Raw genomic sequence first — 23,056 nt, forward strand, 5'->3', positions numbered from 1 at the left:
TGTGGCTAAAATGGGGTACTCCATTTCAGCCCCACCCCCTAAAACAGCAATAACATATTTTGCTATGTGTGTGGGGGTTTTTTTTATAAGAAATGATACAAGCTAAAATTTGAGAAAAGTGTACTGCAGAGCCCCGCCACGAGATAGCAGCAAAAAACCTAACAATTTCCAGCCACCATTAATTCACGTTGGTTTTCTTGTAGAGGAAGAGACGACCGTAGATGAGCGGTGGTTCAGTTATGTTTTATGCTCATACTATTCAATTTTTGCACATTATGTGGACATCATATTTTAGTTTGTGTTTTTATACAGTACAATCCTGTTGTAAAAAAAATTACAAATTGGTGTTTTGGGTGGCGCTGGAATACGACCAATAAGGATAAAGTCTGTAATAGCTGGGGAATGCAGCATGTGGTCATTGTGTTTTCCATTTAGTAGTCCATATAATCATCTACATAATGTGTCAAGCCAAGGCCCGGGGGCCCGATCTGGCCCGCCACACCACTTTATGTGGCCCGTGAAAGCAAATCAAGCATGTCAGTTACATGCTTGCTAAAGCCTGAACCAAAATTTAAAATTGTCATCTAATTCACAATAACAGTCATTGTTCTTGACTTCTGATTGTAAAACTAGTTATTGATCAATTTGTTGTGCACTGTTGTGTAATATGTGGAGGGGATTAAATCATTTATATGGTTTCCCAAAATTCATGACGGCCATCCAAGGGAAACTGTACCTACAATGTGGCCCGTGACAAAAAACGAGTTTTACACCCCTGATCTACATGGTTAACACCCCCCCCCCCGGGCCCCATCCCATTGATGGAGGGGATTACTAAATTTCCAGTTATAAAGCCCTCATTTTTGATACAGCGCTTACATTGGATGTTCAGTAGTGCAGTGTACCTAATGATGTGCAGTGGGTTGACACAAGGATGAGAATACATGTTCAAAAATAGAAGCCTATGAGTTGTCATCAGCTGTATTGTGGGTGCAGACATTCTCAGGTCAACGTGAATTGAGGTGATGAAGATCATCTTGCAGTGGTGTGTGTAAGGGCAGCAGCTAGAGGTGAAAGTGTCAGGTTGATGCTCCAGGGGTTCAGGTACTGGAATAGAGCAGTGACTTCCTTGCAATAGCACAATCGTGTACCAAGAGGTGTTATCAGTGGCAGTTTGTGGTTTGTGCAAAATGTTAGGCTGCGCAATGCAGCATAAAAAGGCTATGTAAAATGCTTTCAGAAATCATTGGCATTTTTAGCTCACAAAAACCTTTGAAGGGACCACTGTTGGTGAAAGGCTTATCACAGACATTGTAAGGTTTTGCACAGACGGCACATATACATGCATGTTGCCCATGTGTTTTTGTATGCCGGGTGAGAAGAGCATGCCAATGTCTTTGGGTGTTAACCACACCCACTAGTGTGAGCAAACACTGACTAGGAAGCGGCATCCTCTTGGCCCATCTGTTGTGTGAATGTTCACGCTTGCCAATGTCCTTAGCAAAGCAGCACAGTGGATACTTACATTTAGGACGCAAACATCGGTTCAGCTGGACTTTATTTTGGAAATTTGGATAAAGGAAATGTTTAAAAAAATACAGAATGAAATGATTGGATAGTAGTGTACAGTAAACAGATTCACTTAGTAAAAGTATAAAAATTGACAAAAGACAACAGGCTTCAGAACATGTTTATAACTGAAAAAAGAAATAAGTAAAAAGTTCTCGCAAGATTAGCAGATGAAATGATTAAATTAAATATTTTACAATTTAAATACTTCAATTAAAGACTTTGCTTATGCATAGACACTCTTATGGAATTAAATATCCTTCAAAAAAAACGATTACATGTTGCTGCTTTAAAACACTCAAGACTGGATGCGTCGTCATGTCAACCGCAAGACTCGCACGCTTATGACTTGATCAGTCATTTCTCATCAAGTGCATTGTGCGATTATAAATACAAAGTCAAAACGTGAATTTCCTTCTGCGGACAAATGCAGCCGCTTTGTGTAATGGAGCAAACACAGCTTAGAAGGTGGGTGTCCGGATTTTCATTTAACGAGCATGTTGGTAAACATGAGGCCATTAAAAGGGGATCTCTTCACTCAGTCAGAGCTTTCATTTCTCAACATGCCGCAGCTGTTATGCCTGGATGACCCGACCACTTTCTTAATCACAGTGGTAAAAGCAGATTTTTGGAACTACCATGTCATATGTCATGTCTTGGTTTCAAGAAATGTCTCATTTCTAATATACAAGTAGGTGTAGGGATATTTTTGGGGGGAATTAGGGTTGTGTTATAGTCGGACTGCGCCTGACAAAAAGTGTCCCTTAAGTTTCCATACATTTTCTGGAATTTTCTGCGTTATTTTATTTTCAATTTCAGACACCCATAAAAGCACATCGGAATAAAGAACAACATATTGAAATCGTAATGAGGGTTAGCTCTAAAAAACATTGCATAGTTGCAATTAATTTGCAAAATTTGGCATTTGAATATTATTTTTGGGGAGGGGATTATCCATTGTGTATTTAGAACAACCACACAGCTTTGCCTGGTTAAAGTTTGTTCAGTCAAATGCTAATGAAAAACAAAAAATGCCATTAATAGCTAACAGAGCATCAGTGTCGCATAGTTTTATACCTTTAAGCAATATATATTTGAAAAAAATGGGAGGGGAAACACAGGTAGAGAAAACAATGCTCAACATATTCTTTATCATCTGCGAAGGACTAAGTATTTTTGCAGCTTATGGAGGAGTAACATGTGACCGTCTCCATGTGCTGTGTAGCCATTAGGCTGTCTTATTCTCCCCCCCAAGTGGTCAAAGCACACACACCAGAAAGAGCAGCACTATATCCATTGATTTGAAGCCAAAAAAATGTATTACATGTCATTATTTTATTACTGTAGGCTGTTTTAAAGTACAATATTATAGACTGCTAATCACAATAAAATTTAGTGGGCTCAGAATTAATTTAAATGTAACATTAGATATACCTGTACATGAAAACATTTCTCATAAAATAATATGTATGGAAACTTATGGGACGTCACCCATCTACTTGATAATAAGCAGTGGTCAAGGACTGCAGAAATTCTAAAACCTTAAATTAAATATTCAACATTTTATGGCATGTACCAGAGTTGTTCATACAACTACACATGATGGGGAAACTGACATATCAAAGGACAAAATGTATTAAGGCGACTCTTAAGCTACCGATAGTGGCTAGTACAATAAATAGCTCTGAAAGGCGTGGCTCGTCTTTCCTTTTTCTGACAACAAAAACATGATCATTTTCATCATTACACGTACAGCATAGAATTAAAGGCCGTAAATACGAGGCAGTGATATTCAAGTGTTCTAGGTTTTCAGCATGCTTAAAGCAGGATAGCCGAGGACGGAGGACACCTCTAGCTCCTTTATAAAGGCTATGTGTGTATGAGTGCGTGTGTCATCATACAATGACACTTCAATGTCAACACCAGGAACCAGGATCAACATGAATAAGCAGGCGTGTCAACATCACTGCCATTAAATCTTACTGACTGAGCAGCAGTTTCTCTGTGCTAGAGATTCTCCGAAACCACCTCATGCGCAGACAAAGATGGTTGGACCCTATTCACGGAGGTACTATCATCCTGGTTTCCACTGAGTTGGCTCGTCAGCCTCTTCACTTCATACTCGTGCAGGTACTCCTGGACCAGGTAGCGCTCTCTCTTTATGCGATCCCTCACATCGGCCGGAACATCAGGAATCAACCAGGCCAAAGAGAACTTGACCAGGAAGACAACATGCTGGAAAGGAAGAGGCGCAGTCATGGCAAGATTAGAACACGAATGAACATGCATGCCCATGGAGATGCATTGGATGAATTGAAAATGGAAGGATTAATGATGGGATCTAATGCTGAACTAGTGTTTGTGTAGTCTGGTTTATTTTGAACCTGTAAAAGGAATGCTGCAAAAAGTGAGAATGTAGGAGATAATCCCTCGCAAAAAAAAAGCCTTTTTAAAAAATTAACATTTAACATCTGACAAACATGGCATTTTAAAAAAAAAAGACCATTGTTCCCGTCCAGTTGTAAATACTTAATGACCAAGTATTGTAAAAGAGTCAAATGTTCTGTCTTTAATTTGTATTTTTAATATTTAACCCCTTTGGGGACAGCGGTTACTACAGTGGACAGTTTATCGAGTTACATGGCGCACGAAAGGGTTAACGTACCCAAAAAAAGATTATTATTATTTTCTTCATTGTGTTTTTTTTTTTTTACCAGTTGCCATAACTGGCCTCAAAAAAATTTCAAATAGGTCATGCCCTTGTCCGTATATTAATTTTGTTATTTATACATATTTCAAAGCTTTATGTTTAACCCACAATGCCATATTCAAGTGAGGTGCAGATGTTTACTTTTGTAAACACAAGTGTTGCCATCCTCACTTTCGACAATATTGTATCCGTAAGAATGGTTTACCTCCATGATGATAATGAAGATCAACTTGGCAGCAAAAATATGCCAATACTGCAATGTGTGGGTGTACTGATTCTCATGGCCAGGAGGGTAGCGGTAGTCATTGTACCTGCATGATCGGTGAGTTAGCATTAGCATCGAGTCAGCTGTTCATCACACAATATGTATTGTTTTACCAAAGTGCAGATAAAACATCCGCAAGAGAACATCGCATATACCAAAGACACTCTTTGCACCCCATTACTTGTCATTATTTGAGACACAACCACAACACACACACACAGACCTGCAGGTTGTGATGGAGGTGTTGAACCAGGGGGGAATTTCATCTTCGTCTGGCCGATGGGCCAGCGGCATGTCGGCGATATTGAACACAGACAAGCTGTTGTTGATGTAACCTTTCATCGTACGTCCTGGCTGGTAAGCATACATATACACCAGTCGGGGGATCATTTCAGAGGTGTAGGCCACAATGAATGCCTGCAAAAAGACAAGAAAGGACCAACAAGCAACATAAGACATGGGGAGCTGGTCTGTAATATCAATCATAAATCAATGTCATCATACTGGAGGATGTTTGGCAAGGGTAAGAACAACATTTATGAGATGAGATTTTTCTTGTTGTTGGCTTTTTTCAAGCGTCTTTGTACGCCATCAGTGTGAAACTGGGCAGATACCCAGCGGGGGGAAAAACAGCTCTAGTCCACCGCTTACATTGGTAACAACCGAGAGGATGGCAATCCCACTGAGGATTTCCTCCCAGGCTCCGATGCTGTGAGTTTTGGATGCCACAGGACGCCTGTACTGGGTGGTGAGTTTCCAGGCATCCACTCTGACCTCAATGATGTTGTTGAAGAGAGCCAACAGGGGAGCCAAGGGGAAGGAAGCCACAAACAGAGTGATGAAACCAAACTGGACCACTGGAGAGCAAAGAAAAATGAAAATTTAGGGAAGAAACAGCACCATCTGCAGGATGAAATTCTCTAGGGCAGGCTGGATTTGTTTATCTCAGTAAACATGAAACAGGCACACCCGCCCAGTACCTCCCAAGGCCAGCTGGAGGACATTATCCAATTTCACTTAAGGGTCCCAAAATTATTAATCATTGACTAAAAATAATTTAGCATTGCCAGCGACATCATGACAAATGGAACAATGAAATGTGCTTCCTTGAGGTGGCAGAAGGCATGATTAGCCTGTTTGTCCATTTCTTGACTTTCATGAAGCAAAAAAAGCTGACAGCTTCCTGCGATTATATCAGCACTGTGTTCACCTAAACAGGGCCAGATTTGACACGGAGTAAATGCAATTGTGAGTAAATTTAGACAATATTTCACACAATTCACGTGTGTGCACGTCCGTTACATGTTCAACCACTCACAGTTGTAATAACTGTATGTAGAATCCAAGTGAAAATCAAGGCTGCGGTAAATTCATTTACAAAAGCGGAAGATTTAAGAGCTGAAAATGTGTGGACTCATTTCGGTTTCACTGTCGAATACAACGATGAAAGGGACAACTGTTGATATTGCTTCAAACAAGTCCCTTACGTTTCAGGAAACCCAATCAATACGACCAAGCCTCTACTGTTTGTATCGTGATATTACGGCTGGAAGAACTAATTGCAATTTTATTTTGAAATTCACCCTCAATATTTTTAATATGCGATGATTTTTTTGGTGACGGTCCTCTTGCGATTTTCAATGCATCCCTTGACATTACAATTAAAAAGAAACTAGGTTTGATGCAACAAGGAGCACAATAATTAACATTGTTAACTTCACCCTCTATGACGTTCTCTATCAAAACTGAGCATAAGTTAGGCAAAAGCAAAATTTACGCCGCCCTACTTGTATTGGCTCTCAATAGGTTGAGCAAGTGTACCTCATGTGACCATTGGAACTACAATAGTTACTGACCGGATGTATTGAAGTGGTTAGGGGAAGGCTGTTTTACCCATTTCCAGGTACTCGTAGAAGAGTTCCAGGTGGCCAACCACCAGCAAGTTGTAATCCTGCTCCCAGCGGGTGTACAGACTCTCCGGTTGGCGCCGACTCTTTCTGCCGCGCCACCAGTTCTTTAACCACCTGTCAGACAAGTAGGCCAACGAGTACAGGCAATGTAGATGCATAGCGTTTATACTATAGTAGCGTAGGTAATTATTTTGGCAAACTCACGGGGCCAGGGACTCCTGGATGTTGCCCCACACCTGCTTACCAGACATTACGACTACCAGCTGCGTGGTCAACTCAATCAAACAGCCACCGGGGTCACACTGAATGCAAACATAGAAATTGAATGATAGACCCCCCCACCAAATGGAATGAAGCTGAAATTGAATCAATACTGGTTTCTATCCACCTCTTCATTCCTGAGTTTGGTCCTTTGGCCAAACATGTACAAATAACCTCCAGGATAGCCAACAAACTTGCCCTTAAAGAAAGCCACATAGAAGCAGGAGGAGTAGTAGTTGACAAACTGGAAAAGGAACATCTTCATTGTCAGCTTGTTCTCATATTCCACGTGGGTCTTTGGAATTTCTGTGGCAACGATAGGTGAAAAACACAAGACTTTATACATATAAACAAAATGAATGACACATTTGAATCGTCCCTAATAAATCACCAAAGACAGGACTGAGCTATTTCAGTCATGCGCTCACCGAGGTCGGTTATCCAAACAGCGACTCTTTCGTACATGACGTTCAAGAGCATGATGATGACGAAGTTGATGCAGGAGGCGGTTACAGCCGTGGCTAGCTGCGGGGTGATTGAGGAAGCCATCTTGTTCAGGTGGGCGTTTTCCTTCATAAAGCTGGAGAAGGCAGCGTATACCGCCAGGCGGTATGCAATCACTCCAACAATGCAGGAAATGGTCAGACAGATCTTTGGGACGAAGAAAAGAAAACAACATGAAAAGACCGCTCTTATGACAGGATACAGAAGAGCGGGAGACACCACAACCAGTGCTGTTGCAAGGCCAGTCGGCAAAATAGAGACACAAGGAGAGCGAGCTGGGAGCTGGAATGATGCATGAAAATATGTTGAGCCCAATCCCTGTTTAATCCCTTTGAAAGTTAAACTGAGTTGCACTTTATCAAATCAGAATCCCACTGAATCAAATCGTTTCACTTTAAAATGCACCAACCTCGACTCGTTTTCGCACACAATTTATCAAGCTGCTCGGGCGGCATCCGCCCAATAAAAGCGTATTTGAAATGTATTCGATCCCATTCAGTTTCGACTAGGTGGGATTCCGATTTGTTTTGATATGGTATGAGTGTACGATATAAGTACATAGATAGAATGCTCACCCACAACAGGACAGTGGCTCCAGACAGACATATGCGTGCACACCTGACAGTTGTTATGGGTAAGTAAGGCTCCACTTCCTACACCATGAGCAAGCAAAGCGTGTACAAAAAAAAGGGTCAGTCACACTTTTGTTATAGCCTGAAAAGCAACTCCACAAGGTTCCTTTTAATTACCCTTCAGTTGAGATTTAAGGCAAATCAAATTGGACCAATTATTTGCATGTAGCTCCAATTATCACACATATGTAATTGAGCGGAAGGAATCTTGCGCTGGTGAGTCTTTTTCAGTAATGTACACCACAGGAAAACCTCTCCCACATTAAACTGACAATCCATTTTCGGCACCACCCTTACCCAGAATAACACGGCGACCCAGCACAGAAATAATTTCCCCACTAGGTCAGTCGTACTCCTCTCAAGAACCAACTCTGATTCCTAAAGGTGGGCACCATGTGGTCAAGGCAAATTTGAACCATCCACTTTTTCAATCATGACTCCAACTTCATCTTATAATGAAAATAATAATGCATCACATTTATATACTTCATAATGTATCAGTCAGTCCTTATCCACAGTGATGGCTTGAGATACGAGTTCATTTGTGCCATAAGTAATTTAATAAAAATAATAATGCATCACATTTATATACTTCATAATGTATCAGTCAGTCCTTATCCACAGTGATGGCTTGAGATACGAGTTCCATTTGTGCCATAAGTAATTATGTCCATCAAGCAAAAACATTTTTTAATCTCAAAACACCTTTCCTCACTGAAATGCAAAATATGCGTTTTTAATGAGAGAAATTGCACTCTAATCTGAGCAGACTCTAAACTACATACTGTACATACATACATGCATGCACTCTAAACTACATACAGCCATATATAGACATCGCAGCTCCTCGCAGACGATAAAGAATATGATTATAATTATGTTGAATGTGTTGTTGCACTTTTTTGGAGGAATATCAGTTGTTTAAAGGGTTGTATATATGTTTCCCATTATATTTTACCTTTAGCATTAAGCTAGCCAACTACAGGCAATGTGGTTGTTTAAATATGCAATGTGTAATCCTCTAAGTTTTGGTTAGTTTGACAGTAAACATCAACTAGGAGCGGCATTAAATGGCTTGATGTGTCCTTTTGAATAATTATTCACTATTTTCCATACTGCTGCTTAATGTGAAGTAAATTGAATTCAAGATTAAGAACATAAACGGCCAAATTTCAAGTTCACACTTCACTGAATTGTCCGAACCCAAAACCGTAAGTCGGATCATTGCTCAAAACACCACTGTGTACTCATTTGCGGTCTACTCAAAAGCACATATAAACGACGACAGTATTTTTACTTCATAAGTACATAAACACCTGAGTGATGGGATTCAGTTTGCGGCTTTTGCATCTGTTCTCATATTCGGGCCGCATCTGCAGTCGCTGCTGCTCCTCCTCAAAGTCCACCAGATCCCACTCGTATGCCAGACGGGCCTGACGCCTCTTCCAGAGCTCCAGAAACAATGTCACTGTACAATGAATCAGAAATGTACCATCAGACGTGTTTTTAACTCATTTACTCCCAAAGACGTTTTTAAACGTCTTTTCAAACTTGGTCTAGAATTGGCTGATACTGAATGAGTTAAAAAAAATTACATTTAAAGTAAATTGAGATTAGCATGTTGGACCTTGGCAAGCCTTGCTTTTTCTCATGTGGACCCTTTGCAAAATTAATTGCCCACCCCTGCTAAATACTGTACTAGTGACTAGCTGGCAGAAGTTCAAGGAGGTGACAAGGCAGTGCTGCAGCTCAAAATTAAAAGCCTGAATTGACTCACCCCAAATCCCCATGAATACAGCAAAAAACAAAGTTCCCACATTGTCAAACAGGTGCGATTGCTGAAAGAAAAGACATGTTTGAGAATGGTAAGAGATTGCTGGGAGGGCAAATATAGAAGTTTAATAGTCATCACTTTATAGTACAGCACGGATCATGAAATACAGATGTCTCACCCATGACGCGTCGCATGTTATGTTGAGTTTCCAGTAGCTGCATCTCTTGTCACACAGCGGACACATGATAATATTGCCTCCGATTTGTTCACTGCAGATTTCCTTACTAAGCATAATTGGAATTCACAGACAATGATCAGTATGATTGTTTGGACAAAGGGTCATTGGGATAATAATGCACGCCTTCACCAAACTCACCTCCATTCATTTTGTTTGTATGAGGACAATCCGTACATGAAACAAAGGGTCCCCACAACCGCGGCAAAAAACAACATCTCAGTGTAGAACCCCAGCCAGGCAAAATAGAGGCCAATCTTTTCTCCATAGTACTTCCTGTATAGATGACATTTTTGAGCCGTGAGCTATATGAAGGCGCACATGAAACATATATTGACACTTGTGTCGTTTTATTACCTTATGAGGTTGAGGGGCTGCTGTTTGAAGAAACACGAGAGTTTGGCCCAGTATTGGTAGAGATTGTATCGTTCGCTTTCACAATTAGTATCCTTTGATCTCATCCAGTATCTGCACTGCATGCGTACACACGCGCAAGACACATAAGAATTTTAGTTTTTCAACCCTTTCTTTTTGATCCACTTTTGACCGATACATATTTGTTTTCTCGCTACATTCAGCAAAAAAGGGTCTCACGTCGTGCAGTGGAAACGCCGACGTGTAGGTGCCGTTGGTGAGCAACCTCTTGATTCCCTTTTTGTCTTTCTCGACACATTCGTCCTCCACATAGGGACATCGGGAGAGGATGTAGTATACCTTGTCAAAAAGAGAGTCTGAATCAAATGATTGCAAGGAATATATGCCTTTCCATTTTTATTTCTTAGTAGATTGATTGTGTGGGGTGGGACGGGGGGTTGGGGGGGGGGTGTTCGAAATAAAAATGAACAACGGTGCTGCATTATTTGTCTATTGGTGTTCTGACTTGAAGATTTGCATCAAAACCTACTTACAATCCTGTTGCGAGTGGAAGGGATAAAGAATGTCTCCCTGTCGTCGATGATGAAAAAGTCAGAATTGTTCTTGTTGAAGGTAGCAGTGAAGTAGTCCGGCTCAGGATTCATGACGTGGTCCGGAAGACGAAAAGGGGCGGCCAGACATTTCATGGTAAGTTTCTTTGGTATGTCACTGGCCTTGAAGGGGACCTTGATTTTCAGCACATCTGCGTAGGTGGCCAACACATCCCAGGGAGCGTGGATCTTCACAAAATAGGTTTTTCCGTCTTCCGATTCCTGAAATGCGGTTGATTTGCTTTTCAGGCTTCCATCGTGAGACTTTATCAACTCAATGCGCATGAACACTTACAGATTTATCTTCCGTCTCCAGCTCCAAGCCGACTTTCTCTAGGTTGGCCTCGTACAACTCCCTCTTTCTTCCCTTTTGTTTTTAGGGGGGAAAAAATGTAGTCTTCAGTTTTCTTTGTGGAAAACATCTGCCGTTATGATAAGCCTTCTAATCACTGTTTTATTTAAAAGTGTAACATTTATGCAACTATCAACATGATATTCCTTAACTTCTGATTTCAAAATGTGTACTCCATCCATTTGTTGTGTATACGCAATAATATGCCGAGACGATTCAACATTTATCATGTATATGGTTTCACCATTATGAGGGAAGCCGTCACTACAAAGTGGCCCGCGATTGGTCTAGAGAAAAAGTTTGTGTGCTTTATTGAGCAAAACAATCACTGCCAAAGTACAGTTCAGTCGGACTGAACTTTTTAGTACAACACATTTGAACATTTAATCTCAAAGAACTGTATGTTAATTGTCAAACTTTTCAGTAACTTTTTCATGCAATTCATTGACTCCTTATATGAAGCAAAGCGTTCATGTTCAAACTGCATAATTTAACATTGGCTTACAATCATACACTTTTTAAAATAAATCTGTCTTGTTCTGTATTACTACATAGGCCTAGTACACTAATTATACTGTTGGTCATGATGGTGTACTTTCTTTTAATGGTACTTGGTGTAAAGTTTGAAAACCACTAACAGCCCATTAAATGAAGTGTCAGTCTCTTGTTAAAAAGTAGCTGACATTTACTGAAAAGTGTCGATAACAGATAGGACGGGGCCTCCTGTTTCCTCCACAAAAAAAAATAATTCCTGAGCTCCTAAACGGAATTCAACAAACCGCCATCGCATCGCTAACAAGCTAAGTCTAACGCTCTACCACCGACCTCTAAAAGTCTCAGCAGCTCAACAACGCTTCCCACAAACTTTGCAGTCTGTGAAAACGTCTCGACGAGTTCACAAAACGCTTCCATGAATGCATGCCAATGGGAAAACGACCCTGTCAGAATGAGGATCAACTTCTCCAAGCGGGAGAGCACTAGTGTCTCCTGTTGCGCTATCTAGAGTATGCCGCCACTGACTCCCACCGGGGTCGGGAGACATCCTGTCAGAACCGGTTCTTACCAGTCAAATTGTGAAATGGAAAAATGGGGAGCTATCGTTTGAAGGGATATATTTGAATCAGACCACATAGAAGAATCTTACGTCATGTTGCTCCATTTAAAATGAACTGTCGTGCAATCTTTCATACAATTAGGAATTAATTACAGGGAAGACATTTGTGGAAAGGTATGTTTCTAAAGCCAAACTGATCACTGGCGGTGTGTTTTATACTAGTGCATAACTGTAAAAAAAAAAACAATAAAAAAAATCATGATGGAACAAACAGTTTGAAACCAACATAAGGTGGATAAAAAAAACAAACAGGTGTGCAGTCGTTTCTTACCGATTTAGCATCACTTTCGTCAGTGTAGGACAGAACAAAATCAATCCTGCGCACTCCATCGCGGAAGAACACGGAGTCTTTGCTCTGCTGCTGTTTCTCGATCTATGACAAAGAAATAGCATCGGTCACAACGTGCGCAGTACTCATGTGGTTAGCTTGTCTTGGGAGCGCGATTAACAGCAGCTCACGCAGGGACACTGCACGTCAGTCGCAAGGCCCACCGCATCACACTCAGCTAAAATGCCATGCACAAGTCTGAGCCCACTGTTGGATTTGACCTTATAGTCATGTCAATTTGTTATGAAGCTGTTAGTGCTGTTTGTTCGTTGCTGTGTTGTCGTTAATTTCGACAAGTACAACTTAGCCTAGAAGTTACTTAAGTAAATGTAATTGACTCAGTGTGTCCCTACTGTAACCTACCTCTGGTGACATGAAATTTTGAAAATTAATACCTGTGTCAGCCCTTTGAACCATCAACACATCCATTTGGTAATTTGCCTATCCTCACAAGGGTTGCGAGCAGCACTTTGAACCAGATACTTCAAAAAATAGGTAATGGGTTTGTATTACATTTACACATGTAGCTTTTCTTGTTTGACATACATTTTTTTGCAGTCTACTATTTACTGTTTTAATACATCAAAATGACTGCTGTGTAAAAACATGCTGTACTGTACATGTCTAAACTCCTGGGGTTTTTTTAATCGTAACATTTTGTGTTGCCATATTGCTCAAATTAAAACTACACAGGCTTAGCATGCTAATGCCAAGAGGAAAAAAAAATTATCGGTTAAAAGAGATCCAGCAACCTGGTTTAACATTGCCCTGTGTTTTAGCATTCCTCTCCGATAATTCATGCACTTGCTGGGCCGAAATCAGCTCTAACGTGGCGTGTGTAAATGCCAGGTATGTGTATTGGCCAGCAGTAGCCCGGCAGTGCTTTGCTGGAGGCAAACAAATTGGCTCAGGACCGCACCAAGAGAGAGAACGGGACAGTCTGTCTGCTAGCGGCTGGTGCTTCTTCAGCTGTTCAGGCAGCTAAACATAACCATGCACTACTTCACATCACCACAGTGACAACATACTTTTAGTACCACGGCAACACCCACCACCACCACCACATCGAAAAGAAAATAGTGGGCCTTGTCTGTCTGCACACTTGTGAGGAGGAGAGAATGCACTTTACCTCCATAGCCCGCCTCCCTTTTTGGCTATGATGCATCGGTCAAAAAGCCGGCCCCCAGAACAAGCACCCCCACCTTCCTCCACAGAATGAAGGCGAGCACTGCAAAGCATTGCTGGCCTGAAATCTCACTGCACCAGACGAGCTCCGCGCAAGCCCTCACATGCTCATGCGTCCCCGCAAAGAGGAAAGAGATAGAGTGGAACTAGGCGGGTTAAAAAAATATTTATAATTACTCAAGATAGGAAGTGCCGCCTGCTAGCAAGCTAATTCAATACTGTATTTTCCACACTAAAAGGCGCACTGGATTATGAGGCGCACCTTCAATGAATGGCCTATTTTGTTCATTTTTTTTTTCAATTATTCGATGCATCGCATTATAAGACGCAATCTACAATGCATCCACTAGATGGAGCTATGCTCAAGGAAATGCCAACAGAACCCTCCACTACACTGATTTATATAGCGACGATCAGATGTCAGTAAAACGTATTTAATAAAGCAGCGACACGGTTCACTTAACCAATATCATGTTATAAAATTGTCGTTAACGTTGAACTCTCTTGCCGCTGCTCTACTTCCGTGTTCAACTGCGAAACCGGTCGCCTTAAGTTTGAACTCTGCGTTGTAAGCATGTCTCTTGAAAGGAGCCATTTTGGGGTTGACATATTACCGTAATGACCATACACAAGGCGCATTGGATTTTAAGGCGTGCTGTGAGCTTTTAAGAAAAAGGAAGGCTTTTAGGTGCGCCTTTTAGTGCGGAAAATACGGTTATGGCCATGGATGTAGTAAGACGGTGTGGAAGCAAGGCAGTTAAATCATGAATAATGTAGTCTGAAGAGGCTGATGAAGGTTCAAACCTTGTGGTCTAGCTACTCAAGAGTCTAAAAGCAATCAATCAATGGATGCAAATTCTTTGTAGGGCGGGGAAAAAGTTGGAATACTAATTTGCTTGCGAAGCCTCCAAGTCCAACTGTTTAACCTTTTTAACCGCTGTCGTATCCCAAATAAAGCCCGAATTCCCACATTAGCTCCTGGTTTGAATTACTTTATGCTGACCATGCGAGGGCGGCGGCCTTCCTTCACAAGGGCAAAAAGTCTCTAATTTGCTGTAATTACAGATTCTGGCATATGAAAATCAGTGCTTCTGTTTAGGCCCGCCTCTGCCAAGTGGAGCGATTCGAGTTCTGTCCATCCACCGCTAACCCCAAACTACTGGGTGATGCCTGGCTTCCTTTCTTGTCTGCATTCTACTCAATTATGTAAGTGGTATGTGTAAAACATGGTGTAAGACGGTAGGTTACTCATTTCAAGGGGAAATGTGAAACTAATATTTTTAATTGTGACTTTTGCAGCGGTTGTTGGTTTTGGAACATACAGAGATTCAACAGTAACAGTGGATTAAAAAAACATACTGTATACAAATTATATACAAATTTGACCACAATTAGCTCAATCATTTCAAATCTTTATCCACCAATGTGACCTATATCCTGTACAATCCAAATGGAAAGAAAATCTTATTAAAAGGCTAAGTCAGAGTAAATAAATGAGATAATGTGATAATGTACACCCACCGGGAATGCGCTTGTATTCAGATTAAAATCAACCAATCACATTGCAATTCACATTATTTGGGTGCCAGCAAACACCTGCCACCATTTAAAGTTCCGCGGAATAACGCCAAATAAATTTCGGGTGTTCTAGTAGGCTTTTCTTAGCATTTTCATAGCATGCTTTTGCTTACAAGCCTTCGGGGTTTCGTGCTGTCCACTAACTGGAATACATTCTCTCGACAGGCACTTGGGAGATTTCAAACGTGTCTTGATTGATAACATATTATAATGCTGAGGTCAGTCAATGCAAAAGAACACACTCTCACACACTGAGGCCAATAATAAGCAGTAAACAATGGTTATGCTCCAATTGCCGCTTTTGCTTTAGTGAAGCAGAGTTATCGAAGGTGAGAACAAAGCGCTTTTAATGAACTCTCATGTCGCATCACCCCAAAATGTTTCCATGACTGTGCATGAGTGAAAAACATGCCGCAGACAATTCACTCTTTCCAATAACAGATATGCACATTGATTTCAGCTCTCAGACATAACATTTTCTGAAGCTCGAATTGTGGGGGCAAACGGACAGTACGCATCGAACTGCATCACATCAAAAGCATGTTTTTACCATGCCATACCCTCGAACGAAACTTCAGGAACAGCGTCCGCTTTTTCCAGAACTGTGGAGGAACCGAGTTGACAGAGAGAGTGAGCCTTAAAAGAGTATAATACAACTCTAACTTAACAGAGCAGCTGGAAAGCAAAACTTTATCAAAGTGTATACAAAAATTACAGAGGCCTGGTCTTGCCGCTGTGGAGTAAACATTTTGGACGGGCAAATATGTTCTAACATATGAACAACGGCCTTCTAATGTCATTGCAAATGCTTGACAGTACTTGTAGACTAAATGCGCTTTTAATGAACTCTCATGTCGCATCACCCCAAAATGTTTCCATGACTGTGCAGGAGTGAAAAACATGCCGCAGACAATTCACTCTTTCCAATAACCTTAGCATTAGAATTTGGCCTGTATTATACCAATACATTCGAAAATTAAGTAAAGTTTGTTTCTTCATACATTTTGGCTCTTTTAACTTGCATATGCAGATTTTCTGACAGCAATCATGCACTACAGAAACAATAAATATGAGGAATCATCAAAATTTACTCACTTGATTCATTTAACGTAGGCCGAATGCGAAAAAACAACTTTTTTTAAGATACCCATGCGCAAGTCAATCTGTGGCTATGTTTTTAGCATTTAGCCTACAAGTACATTTGAACATACTTGCAAATACGTAGAACACATTTGAATGTATTTGCAACTACATCCAAATGTAATTCCCTGTTAAAAATATTAACTCCACATTGGCAAGATGTGGCTCAGTTTAAAAATCTGACCGCGGAAGCGTGAGATGTCAGAAACACTCATGCAAACACTGCAGCGGCATGCATCTGTGCCGGACTGGGGCCTTACCCCAGTCAAAGAACTGATAGGCTCTAAAGTGCGAACGTCCACCTGAACTTCGTCACTGCGGTCAGACGAGGCCAGTGTGGCCATGCTGTTGTTGAGAGACTCACAGGTCTCCGCACACACATCATGACACTTTAAAAAGGGGGAAGAGGTCACATTAGCATGGGTCATCTCTCGCATTTAATACAGAGAATCCTTGGCCCCACAGTTCCATCTAATACCCCTTTCCCACTGAAATTAGTGGGTAGTAGAGATCCGTGGCGACACGCAACCAATTGGCATATTGTCCCTTTCCCATTGACCAAGAGGTGGTGATTCTGCACCCCCCCCCCCCACCCCACCACCACTTTGCGTCTTGTTACGTCATCACGCTGTGATTGTGTAGATGATAGTGCGACAGATTTCTTGGTGGTAAACAAAGCAACATGGAAGCGAGTGTTCTTTCTTTTATCATCCTTTTTACCGTCCTCAAAATGGTCGAAAAGCAGCAGAGGATCAACTCTTTGCTACTACTGAGTCAACAGCTTAAGAGGCGATCTCCTAGCTATATTGTGACGTGCTATATACGAGGCCGATGGCGCGGGATGTTATGACGCATCTCGTACCACCCTATGTCATCACGTAATTACCGGGAAGTCCGGTGTTAGGCTTTCAAACTGCAAGCGGAGGCGATCGGATGGCGTGCTGGTGGACACGGATCGACACTGGCCAGTGAGCCTTTCCCACTGCCCAAAAAAGTGGTTTTACCCGTGGTTTTGCGGCAGTGGGAAAGAGCTATCAGTCCAGTTAATTCAGAACAACAATCTGTAAATAAGGCACAATATACACGGTTTGGTCAGGCTATAAGAAAGAGTTTACGCGCTTTGAAGTTGGTGCGCTGGTGTTCCAACTAATCCCCAAGCTTGACGCCAGTGGTAAATGCATGTTTAAAATATACAATCATGTCGGGGCAGCAGATTTGTGATTTGGGAGAGAAACTTTGTGAACAACAGTTTTTTTCATCATACTTCACCAATGTAGCGCTTTCATGCACCCTGTAACCTAATAACATGATAAATTGTCCACTGTAGTAACCACTGTCCCCGAAAGGGTTAATTACAATCTCAGTTGTAGTTCTTCTCATTTCTTGGCCAGTTGTTTTGTTGCATTTGGGTACAGTCATGCTGGAACAACAAAAGGGTCTTCCCCAAACTGTCAAAGCATGGAATTATCCAAAAATGTAGTGGAGACTTATCAATGCAATTTATGTAAACAAAGTCAATCCCTGACTAAGTACAAAGTATTTGCTCATCATATCGTCAATACTTTGATCAACGTATACTTTGAAGAATGCATGTCGTCTTTACCTCCGATAGTCTATGTTGAGATCCTGGGCTGGACGATTCGCGGTAGTAGCCATTTATATCGTCTGCAAGACAGCAACATGAGACGCACAAAAATGACGTCAGACCCAGTTTGAAGAAGCAGTATTGATTCAGTTGCATATACAGAATGCGAGATGCGTGTCAGTAGTATTGGGAGTTGAGTTATAAAGTGATCATGAACAGCTGCAGAAAGGTATAAAGCAGCCAGCGTTGTGCATGGTCTATTTTTGTACAAGGGCTCCCAGCAGCCACAGAACAGGGCTGCGACAGTTTGGTGTTATGCAGTTATTGAGTCAAGCAGTGACTTTTAACAAAATTGAAACAACAGGTGATATTTTTGACAGACTCAGCTTGTACATGTTCACATTCACTTGCCTTTCTATGCCCACCAAATAAATTTTATCTAAACTGTACATAAGACTTACAGCGTGTGTGTGTTTCTCTCCTACAATAGTACAAGATTCATAACTCACCACAATTTTTTTTTTTTTTTTTTTTTACTGAAGCTAAAAGTGGAACTTTACAATATTTGAACTCTCTGGATATCTGCATTGATACAAATCACAAAGATGTAGCAGTTAATTGTTAATATCAGCTGTTTATGATGTAGAGTTGGTAGTCATATGTTTGCTTCCTCGAAGAGTGCATGCTTTTATATGAGAAGGTCTCCTATTTCTGTACAACTGGCATTCTGCCTACTAAGCAAGTAGCAAGTGTGGAGCTTGATAGTCGCAGAAGAAGCAGGCAAGAAGGCGCTAATATTGTTTTTCCAACCACGTGTGCCACACAAATGCATGTCTTTTTTAATTTAGTTTAGTCTGGGGTTTTTTAGAACCATAGAGGTTGTCATTTTTACAACTGCTCTTTCACACATAGCAAAGCTGGATCCAAATTACAAGTAAACATGAATGAAAATGAACACAAAACTCAACTCAACAAAATGTACAACATTATTTTCCAGTAAAAGGGGCAGCTGTCTGACTGGCGTTAATAGTCACTCTTTCCACTCACATCACAACATACTTGTGAGGTGGCTATACTTAGGACACACATTTAAGATAGTGTCGATGACTTAATGTTAAAAATATGCAATGCAGATCTACGAAAAGTTAATTTTGGCAAAGACATAATGCCAATGCCATTTTTGTCACTGCAACACTGCAATTCATATATTATGCCAATTTGAAGGGGGGCATAGAACTCTTCTTCAATCCCTCCTCTAGGGAGTCCGACCAAAACTTCTTCCACCTTGAGACCGCCAACAGGCTGCTAGTGGAACAGCAGGCAGCCAACAAAATTTTGTCAAAGGCACAAAGGTTTTACATCTTTAAAGCGTTTTAAAATAATTATTACAGAATCAATCTATTATTTTTACAATTGATCGTATTCATTTTATGCATTCTTTATTTCATTTTATTAACTGTCATTAACATAACTGTTGCAAAACTAGTGAGGTGGCTAACCCTGTGACATTTGAGATGGTGATAACTCAATGGGAAAAAAAACTGAGTGCGTATGTGCAGGTTATTTTGGGGGGGGGGGTGACTTAATGTCATTTTTTGTCAGCACTGGCTCATATAGTTCAGCCATCACCATGTCAATTTGAATTTGGTTTACAACCTTAGAAAAGAGCCGAGCGTCAAAACAATTTGACTGAATACTGTCTAATATGAAACCCCATTACGAGTAATATGCAAGGCAAACAGTGCGATTGTTTAAACTACTTACCATTACGAGAGTTAGATGGGCTCATCTCTATGTTATCAGCTCCACTCCTGCCCCTTACTCGGTTCATGTCGAGTATTTTGATTGGCCAAAAGGAGCGTTTTAATCCACATCTAGTTTCCTCGGGGTCCTTCACCTTCCTGGCTGCCTTCTCTCGGGCGACTCGGCAGCCTTGTTCCCGGGGTTCCCTCCACCCAGTGATCGACGCCTGCGACCGCACGTCCCCTCAAGTTCACAGAGGGAGGTCCGGGAGGGGAGGGGAGTGGCGCCCGCTTCCAAGCCAATTAGATGATCCCGACAAGAAGCCGAGCGCCTACTTGCAAGTTGGACATGACACCGAAGCGCACATATTTAGCGCAAAGTTGGCTAACCGGAAGCGAACAGATATTTCTGCGCTCAGTTAAATTAGGACAACCTTGAGCATCATCCTGCACCTGTATCAAGTGAACGAAATATTGTTTGATGTAATTATGTTTCTCTACGTTGCAACTACGTGTTTTATTTGTTATTCTCTTTGCCTTATGATATTGCAATTTCACGCCCACTCGTAATTTTCAACAACTTTGATTGAAAGATGTAACGTCACAATCGTGTTTGGTGTTTGTACAATTTGTCGCCATGACGACATTTTGTTAACGTTATTGAACGTTTTTTGTTAACGTTTTTGAGAAACTGTTCGAAACTACAACACAAAACAGGGATGAAAAGTCTACGTCAAGTATGAGAATATAACATTTAATAATAAAGGGACCAGATTTTGTTGGGTGGATGTGTCGTGAGATTTTGCGAAACTAAAATGGTTCCATCGTTGGCTTAGTAAGGTTTGGGAGACACGGCTTCAAACACCACAAGTATTGGTCAATGGCTTGCAAACTTGCAAACAATTAATGTGAAAAATTACTATACAGTAATGATGTAACTATTCTGTCAAATTTAGAAAGTTCCATTCCTACATACCTAATAGTTATTTTCATGCAGTTATTTTACTCAGTCCAATAGATGCAAGCCTAAGGACAGTACCACCCCCCCCCCCACCCCTCAAAAAAATAAATAAAATAAAATAAACGGATGACTACAAATCTGTTGCTCTTCCATGTCTGCTGTTTGTCACTTTCCTAACCTTTATCGACCCAAGGCACACATTAAATTTTATACAATCCGTACAGTAGATTATATGTGCATACCATATTGAATTGAGGGTTCCACGATTGTCATTTAAGAATAAAATAAAGTGCAACTTGCACAGAATCACTATCATTGGACGGGATATAATTGGGAAATGTTTCCTGGTGTTATGAGTAGCAGTTTCAATCGCAACATTTTGATGATATTGTTACAGTAAACATCAGGAAAAACCTGGAGCCCTCCACCCTTATAGCAATGCATAAGGCTACCCTATTTTTATGTTATTGCAGTGGTGGTTCATTTTGTGACCCATTTTGGGTCAAACTGTGTTCAATTTCAACTCCACAGCTGTCCCAAGCGTGGCTGCTGAGCATGTTTCCAAAAATGTATTAAATGAGGAAATGTTACCATGGTGCATCAAACTAAGTTTTGTGCATGTATATTTTCTCCGTTGCATTTCACATTGTTTCACCTCAATTCCACTCTTGCACCTCATGCTCCAGTTCAGGGAAGCCTCTCCCTACAAGCTTTCCTTGCCATCGCCCATGTATTTTTTTTGGGGGGGGGGGGTATAATTTTAGTGTCAGGTCCCTCCTGCTGTCCTTCATGTGGCCTCCACGGCTCTGCACTCGTGTAATTATGTTGGGTTCCTCTGCGGGGTGTGGCAGCATGCACAGAAATATAGCTACTCATTTCCCCAAACCACTTTTTCTTCAGTCTCATATTGTGCAGTCTCTGCAACATGTGGCACTTTTTGGGTGTGCACTGCCAATGTCTAATGGTAAACAGTTGCCAGTAATGACAAGACAAGCGGGACCACCTTTGATTTGAATCCGGCAAACTGCAAAATGGGAATACACAGTATGTAATCCAGGATATCACAGTAAATGCAAGTTCAAAGTGAAACACACAAGTTGGAGCACACTTGTTCATGATATGTACAAATGACAAGGCTTGTCCAAACTTTTGACCACTATTTTAGGTTAAATGAAAACTATTAATATACACAACTGAGAAAATATACATGCACCAAATTTTGTTCGATGCACTATGGTAGCATTTCCTCTGTGACCCTGAATAGCAGTATAGAGATGGTCGTTGTGAAATACAGTATTATTTTACTGTATTTGTCCAAAGACTCCCAGGTTTGATCCCTCTGCAATTTTGCAAGCACATGTGGAGGCCTGCCTTAGGTTCACCCGTGAACATCTAAATGACACAGAGAAGGCTCTGGAAAATGTGCAGTGGTCAGATGCGCCCAAATGTTTTTGGACTCATTTTGACATGTCATGTTTGGACAATGAATAAATGTAAGTGTGATCCAGAGAACAACACCCACACAGTCAGTTTTGGATGAGTTTTGCAGCCGCTTTTCTGCAAAGGGTACAATGACCCAAAACATACTGCCAGACAACAAAAGGGGCTCCAAAAGATTCTTAAGGTCGTGGTGTGACTTCAAGCCAATAGAAAATCAGTGGAAGCAGCTGAAAGTCAAGTGGCAACCGTGAAACTTAAATACTTTAAAGCAGGGGTGTAATATTCGTTTTAACCACAAGCTACATTTTAGTCATTGTTACCCTCAGGGTATGGAGTCGGGGGTGGGGGTGGGGGGTTTATTTAGAGCGGTGAAGCCAGATAAATGTACAGTATTATCACAAGGGAAGTAAACGGTGAGACAAAATCACAGTTCGATACATACCTCTGGTTTAAGTTCACGGTTTGGTTAACCTCTGGTTAGGTAATAAAATGCAAAACAAACTGTGAATGTTTTGTTTGAACAAGAACAGATTTATTGACATTTAAAATAAAACATCAGCTCGTATCAGGATGGGCAGTAGGCATCCCACAACATGACATTTGGAGATTTCTTTGTAACTGAGGAAAATCATGAGGAGATCAAAAAATTATTTCCTGAAGGGCAACAGGATTAGGGAGGCATAGGATGGCCGTGTTTAATTCGCTCCGATCTTTATCTGGCCCACTGAGAGCTAGCATCACCAAGAGTCATCCACACGTGTGGACTCACTAGCAGTAAAGATTTGTGGAGAAAATAAAAAGAAATT

The 23,056-nt window shown here is 41.1% G+C and overlaps 1 protein-coding gene across 5 annotated transcripts; it reads right to left on the reverse strand.

Moving 5' to 3' along the window:
* Positions 1-1,562: 1,562 nt before the first annotated feature.
* ano5a (anoctamin 5a) lies at positions 1,563-20,102 on the reverse strand. Of its 5 annotated transcripts, XM_086109361.1 has the most exons (22): positions 19,872-20,102; positions 18,126-18,187; positions 16,783-16,911; positions 15,943-15,984; positions 12,563-12,664; positions 11,121-11,192; positions 10,769-11,047; positions 10,455-10,574; positions 10,218-10,333; positions 10,002-10,136; positions 9,804-9,909; positions 9,629-9,689; positions 9,168-9,319; positions 8,149-8,229; positions 7,144-7,366; positions 6,843-7,021; positions 6,659-6,756; positions 6,438-6,568; positions 5,196-5,401; positions 4,768-4,961; positions 4,485-4,590; positions 1,563-3,804 (listed from the first exon to the last, which is right to left on the reverse strand). In XM_086109361.1, exons 1-22 carry the CDS (start codon positions 19,936-19,938, stop codon positions 3,577-3,579), a joined length of 2,889 nt encoding a protein of 962 aa, XP_085965487.1. In that variant the 5' UTR covers positions 19,939-20,102; the 3' UTR covers positions 1,563-3,576. The 5 variants fall into 5 exon arrangements, with proteins under 5 accessions (XP_085965487.1, XP_085965484.1, XP_085965483.1 ...); XM_086109358.1 differs by lacking the exons at positions 8,149-8,229; positions 15,943-15,984; positions 16,783-16,911 and adding an exon at positions 7,795-7,872; XM_086109357.1 differs by lacking the exons at positions 15,943-15,984; positions 16,783-16,911.
* Between the last annotated feature and the right edge of the window lie 2,954 nt (positions 20,103-23,056).

This window comes from Hippocampus guttulatus, chromosome 4 (assembly GCF_054856545.1).
Source record: "Hippocampus guttulatus isolate MCC_2025c chromosome 4, RoL_Hgut_1.0, whole genome shotgun sequence".
Lineage (NCBI taxonomy): Eukaryota > Metazoa > Chordata > Actinopteri > Syngnathiformes > Syngnathidae > Hippocampus > Hippocampus guttulatus.